Source organism: Octopus sinensis, linkage group LG30 (genome assembly GCF_006345805.1).
Source record: "Octopus sinensis linkage group LG30, ASM634580v1, whole genome shotgun sequence".
Taxonomy (NCBI): Eukaryota; Metazoa; Mollusca; class Cephalopoda; order Octopoda; family Octopodidae; genus Octopus; species Octopus sinensis.
In genome coordinates, this window is record NC_043026.1 from 7,919,960 (window position 1) to 7,926,427 (window position 6,468).

Consider the following 6,468-nt stretch of genomic DNA (forward strand, 5'->3'; position numbering starts at 1 on the left):
ACCGTTCTGCATTCACTCGTTCAGTGTTCTGGCTTTACTGACTCATGGAGATATGTTGAACAGCTGCTGTCATATTTGGGACAGATCTGGTTATAAGCCAGGTCCACTTTAATGATTGCCTTACTGCCTTCCTATCAAAAGAGGTTGTGAAGTGGATGAGGTTGAAAGGGATGAAGACAAAGACTTTCCTCTTTGGTTGAGGCCTTCATTGAAATTTTTCGGGGCCACTTGAAAAATAAATGAAGGAGGAGTGGTGAAAATGGCACCAATGGAGGGGTCTGTGAATCAAAGAATAACATTTTGAGAGAGCAGTCTTGATGTAGGATCAATGAGGTTCCTTTATTGGCCCCAGATCAAGGTACTCCTCCTTCTCCATCATCTTTCATTACTTCTATATCATCTGCAATTGTATTTCATCTTTTTTTATACTCCTCCACCTCGATTTGATTTCATTTTCTAAATCCTGATATTTTTATTTTTGTCTTTGATTGTTTCCTTCATCTTTTGCCCTGATGGCAATTTTTTTAGAAATAATAATAATAATAATAATTATTATTATTATTATTATTAAATACCAGTCAAGTACTAGTGTCGATATACTTGATGCCCCCCCCCCCTCAAATTTCAGGCCCTTGTACCTATAATAGAAAGGATTATTATTATTACTAATAGAAAGTCCATATTTGAGGTAAAAAGTTTTTGCATTTAATAAATATTTTCTGTTGTTGTCAGCTCCTGGAAGATCCATTACAATTAAAACGACTGAAGTGGGTGGTCATTGATGGACATATGAACGAGAACGGGAAGAAGTTTGAAGGATTACTCAGTAAGTAGGTCTTTATTTATAATGAAACCCTTTAAATGTGGTGGTGCCCAGTCCCAAATTGGGGAAATTAATAAAATTGCTACAGCTTGGTCATGTTGGAAAGACATGGCATGTGATCCTCCTGATACTATCACTGCAAACAGTATAAAAACCCACTCATTATAAATGCAGAAACAATATGTGTTAGGGTACACACATATATATATATATTATATATATATATATATATATATATGATTAAGGAAGAATGGAGAGTTGGTAAGGATGTAAAATGAATTTATTAACATACTGCCAAAATAAAGCCTATGTACATTTCAATTCAGTCCGATATATAATTGCAAATTCAAAGATTGGAATAAATTCAAAGATTAGAATAAAATAGCATTTTGAATAATACTGGGTAGAATCTCATCAGGGTAAGAGTTCAATAGAAATAGTTACATGTTGATGGATTGGATTTTATCAATAGACAACTAATAAAATCCAATCCATCAACATGTAATAACTGAAACAAGTAAAAAAAGAAAAATAATGCATATGTATATACAATATGGCTCTATAATGTGTGTGTATATACTGTATAGCTATGGAATATGTATCTTGTGCCCAAAGTCACTCTTGCATCTAATGGTTATTATCTCTCTCTATCTCATCAGGTACCATCCGCAGTTTCCACCTGTCTGACAGTTCCCGTTCCTACCAGTGTATCAAGTTCCTTGTGCAATTGTGCAACCGATGTGGTTTGGCCAAAGATCAGTTAATGAAAACCTCTACAAAATGGCAATGGGCTGTTAATTGGCTGGAGAAAAAGGTAATCTTGCTTCTCTTAGTCTAACATACTGGTTTAAATGTTCGACAACTCAGCACCATCCATTGGTTTGTTTTGTTAGAAGAATGAATGTGTGTACGAGGATGTATATAAATGGATGTGTGAGTGTATATGTTTGGAAATCCCAAAACTCACAAAATTTATTCATCGTACATGTTTCTTTGTCTGAATGCAAAGTGAAAGTTGTTAATGGTTGTTATTTTTACACTTGGATAAGCATTCACATAAAACACTTTCCTCAACAAATAGCCTGGGAAAGTTTTAATTTAAAAACATTTTCTCAGTACTACTGTGTGTATATATATATATATATATATATATATATATATATATATATATATATATATAAAACTATAAGTGTGAACATGTATGTATTTATGTGTATATAAGTGTATGAATATATAAAGGTGTATATTTATATATATATATACACATACACGAGCAAAGGCTATTTATTGAGGATGTTTAATCCAACAAAAGCTTTCTAAGAAAGTGTTTTATGTGAATGCCTATCCAAGTGTAAAAATAACAACTGGAGTTCTCTGGAGGCACATGGCCTAGTGGTCAGAACAGTGGACTCGAGGTTGAAGGATTGCTGGTTCAAATTTCAGATCAGGCAATGTATATGTTTACGTGCGAAACACCTAAGCTACACATGGCTCTGGCAGAAGGTAATAGCAAACTTTTGCTGCCACAGCTTTCTCTCTTTCCTCCTGCATCTAGTGATGGACCGGCTTCCCATCCAGAAGCTTATACGCCAATGAAACCAGGAAACCAGCCCTTATGGCTCTAGAAGGAACAAACAACATGGAGTTCTGACTCATACAGTTTAGATATGTGTGTGTGTGTGTTTGTATATCTATATATATATATCACTACACCATTGGTGTAAATACTATGAGCTATGAACACTACTATATATATATATATATATAGCCACTAGCTATGTATAATACCAGTGGTTATTCAATTTATAAGGATATTCTAAGTAAAATATCTGTTAATGCCACTGTTAATCTCTCTTTCTCTTTTTTCATGCCCACCACTACCAAACATATCACAGATGTCTGACTACTGGGTACCATCTAATGCCATCCCCGTTTCCAATGAGGACTCAAACCAGAAATCCTTCCAGAGGACAGTCAGTGCCCAGGTAAATAGCCATTTACTATCTCTCTCTCTCTCTCTCTCTCTACTTTTTCTCTACCCATGTCTCTTAATCTGCCTCCATATCTCTGTTTTGCCTCTCTACTTCTTCTGCTACTTCTCTCTTCGCACACACTGCCTGATTGGATGCGTAACAGCTATATCATAGTTATACATGTCTTCTCTGTTGGTCCCTATAAGTTCATCTTAAACCTGTCTTCTTTTTTTTTTTCTTTTCTTCCTTCAGGACACCCTTGACAGTGCCACAGCTCTGCTCACTGAACTGGAAGCCAATGGTAACATGGCCAGCCGCACCAGCTCCTTACTGGTTCAACAGAGTAACCAGAAACTTGGCTACAATATGATGCAGTCCATTTCGGACAACACGGCTCCATCGCAGCTATCTCCTGGCCGACAGCTTCAAACTGGCAATGGGCTGACACCTCTTGTAGTAGAGACAATCTCGACAAATAGTGAGACTAGTGGCACTCTGACTCTATCAGCTCATGGTCGGCAGACCGTCACCACCACCTCCACTACCACCACCACCATCACCACTACTGCTACTGAGAATACAACCATTACCACTGCCTCAACGACAACATCAACAACATCAACACCAACACTCTCCTTGTCTGATGGTTAAACCCTAAACAAAACAAAGCAAACCCTTTTGGTAGTGGTGGTCATGGCAGAGGGGTTGTTTCTCAACAGACTGCAGAGTAGTTGTGTTGGTGTGTCGGGGGGAAGGGTTGGGTGTCGTAGAAATGACCCACCCCACCCCACCTTCTGCTGCTGCTGCTATTATTATTACTACTACCACCACTACCAGTGTCACCACTGCATCCTTGACATCAGCACAAGAGAATGTATTGGCGTTCTACCTCACCCCACCACCACCACCACTACTGCCCTCTCTCCCCCTTTTTTTTCCATAGAGTTTTTTTCTAATTAATTTTTCTTTCTCTCAAGTGGTCTGATTGTAGTGGATTGTTTGAATTGGCGGAGTGTCAGACAAAATGCCTTGTGATATTGAGTTGTGGCTTTTTGCATTCTCAATTCAAATCGCTAAGTCAACCTTGCCTTTCATCCTTTTGGAGTTAATAAAAGAACGAACCATTTGAATACAGGGTTTGATATTATCCATAGACCCCCCCCCTCCCACAAATTTCAGGGCTTGTGTGTATTATTGTTGTTATTATTATTAAGATGGCAGAGCCTTCAGCCTGCTGGACAAAATGCTTAGTGACATTTTGCCATCTTTACATTCTGAGTACAAATTCTGCTGGGGTCAACTTCACCTTTCATCCTTTTGGAGTGAATAAAATAAAGTACCAGTTGAGTACTGGGGTCAATGTAATCAACTTGCCCCTTCTCCAAAATTGCTGGCCTTGTGCCAAAATTTGAAACCATTATTATTATTATTATTATTACTACAGAAATTAGGTTCCAGACTAAATGACTTCCAGTATTTAGCTTTCGTCTTGTATGAGTTGAAATCGCACCCTGATCAAATTTACTTTTCATCCCGTTTTAGGCTCAACAACATAGGCCCCAGCCATATCTTTGGGGTGGGGGCTGAAACAATCTGCTATAAACCACTCATTCTTCCCTACATCTTTTTGGCCCTGTGCCAATCGATGAAATTGTGTTTCGCTGCAATTCAGTTTGAACCCTTGACCTGGTTATTTACCATCTTGTCAATATTTTTATCTTCAAATCTCCATCAATGCAGCTTCAAGTGTCTTTGTCCTGTTTGTGTTGAGATGATGAAATTGAGACGACTGGATAGGTGGGAGTCATCTCTCCCTCTTGACCCTGGGGCAGAAATCCACACACACACACTCACACACACTGCCTCTCTACTCTGGGGCAGAGACCTACTTATATACACATCACACCCTACTCTGGGATAAAACACTAAAGACTATAAAAGATATGAACAAACCAAGTTAATTAATCCATGGAGGACACAGGTTGTGTTGTGTTTGTGCCGTGACACTTCGTTAAACCTACTTCGATATTTAATAAACAATCATGATGATGATAAGAATTTAAGTAAAAACAGTTAAAAAAGATGAATTATGTTTTTTCTTTTCTGTGCTTGCTGACTTCCATTTGACTGTTTTTTTGTGTGTTTGTATCAGTTTCACTTGGTACTCTCAATATACAAGTACCTCATTTAGTACTCTTAGTATACAGGGACCTCACACCTCACCTGTGACTATCTTAGAATTGGCTTGTCATACCTACATAGTTTTCACTGCTAAAGTTTGTCGACCGTGTGTCAAGACTTGAATTTAATACCCCTGCAGGGAGTTTAACATAGTACTTTACTGAAAAGCCAATTTTATACACCTTGTTATGAAGGGCATCTAGCCATAAATGGTAACATTCTAATTGCATGTCTGTCATACTGGAGTCAAGATTTTTCCATGAGAAGTTGTTACTTGACTTAGTGAGACTCATTGATTTCCAATTTATGCACAGTGTCAGGTAATGTTCCTCCTTCAAAGGAGTAACATGCTGCTTGTATTCATGATCAGAGGCGTAGCTAGGGCAAGCATCAAAATTGCGCCATGACTCCAAAAGTAAAAAGTGGAGACTTGCATAGAAAAAATAAATAACTGGTTTTAAAAAATTGAAATAATAATGTAGTCCTAGATACACTATGCCTGAATGAAATACGGGATGGTCACAGCTGGAACATCTTTGATGATATGTCTGCTGGATCAGACTGACCTGGGGCTAAACAAGAAGAAGGCCACATTAGATATTGTAGTCCTAGATACACTTTGCCTGAATCAAAGACGGGATGGTCATAGCTGGAACATATTTGATCATAGGTCTACTGGATCAGACTGACCTGCGGCTAAACAACAAGAAGGACACATTAGATATTGTAGTCCTAGATACACTATGCCCGAATCAAAGATGGGATGGTCACAGAACACCAACAATAAGAAGAATAAAAACTGGTATTTCTAACATATCAAAATCATTTGTTATAACATCTGCCTTTTTTATGTTTGGATGGGATTTATCTTGGATTGGGACAGATTCTCTACAGATGGATGCCCTTCTTGTTGCCAGCCTCACCTATTTCCAACCAATGTAATATTTTTGTGTGTGGCAAATACTTAGGAGCAATAAACACTGAAAATGTGCAGAAAACAGCTTCTGTCACATGTCAGTGAGAAAAACTAGAAATATTTGATAGCTTCTGTTACCTAAGTGACCAAATCAGTAGTGATTTGAAGATAAAGAGACACAAATATGCATACACTCACACATGCACTTATGCATCTTTATCTCTTTGTGTGTGTGTGTGTATGTATATATATAGATAAACAAATATTCTATAATTATAAGCATAATTATAATCAGGGGTCAGCTAATTGCTTCACCACACACTGAATTTAGAAATAGGAGTTAAATGCCTTTTCTACTACCATAAAAGATCTCCCAGACATTAAACCACTTTTTTACGTAGGCAAAAATAAAAAAATAACGAATCCACACGACTCAGATTAGCTACATACGCATTTCGAGATTAAAGTTATTTTTACTTACTTATTTCTCATCTTCAGTGCAGCATTTCAAAATATAAATTTGAGAGTGTTAGGATTAAATATGTACACGATCAAGCGTCATCGCATAGCCAATA

The 6,468-nt window shown here is 37.5% G+C and overlaps 1 protein-coding gene across 3 annotated transcripts in view; it reads left to right on the plus strand.

Annotated features, from left to right (window-relative positions):
* Nucleotides 1-4,081, plus strand: part of LOC115226303 (ubiquitin carboxyl-terminal hydrolase 24) — a 148,601-nt gene extending 144,520 nt beyond the window's left edge. For all 3 annotated transcript variants that reach the window (XM_029797297.2, XM_029797298.2, XM_036515375.1), the window contains 4 exons: nt 733-826; nt 1,483-1,637; nt 2,719-2,808; nt 3,049-4,081. In XM_029797297.2, the coding sequence (XP_029653157.1) occupies nt 733-826; nt 1,483-1,637; nt 2,719-2,808; nt 3,049-3,447 (738 nt within the window). In that variant the 3' untranslated portion in view covers nt 3,448-4,081. The remainder of the gene's footprint in view (nt 1-732; nt 827-1,482; nt 1,638-2,718; nt 2,809-3,048) is intronic.
* The last annotated feature ends 2,387 nt before the right edge of the window (nt 4,082-6,468 follow it).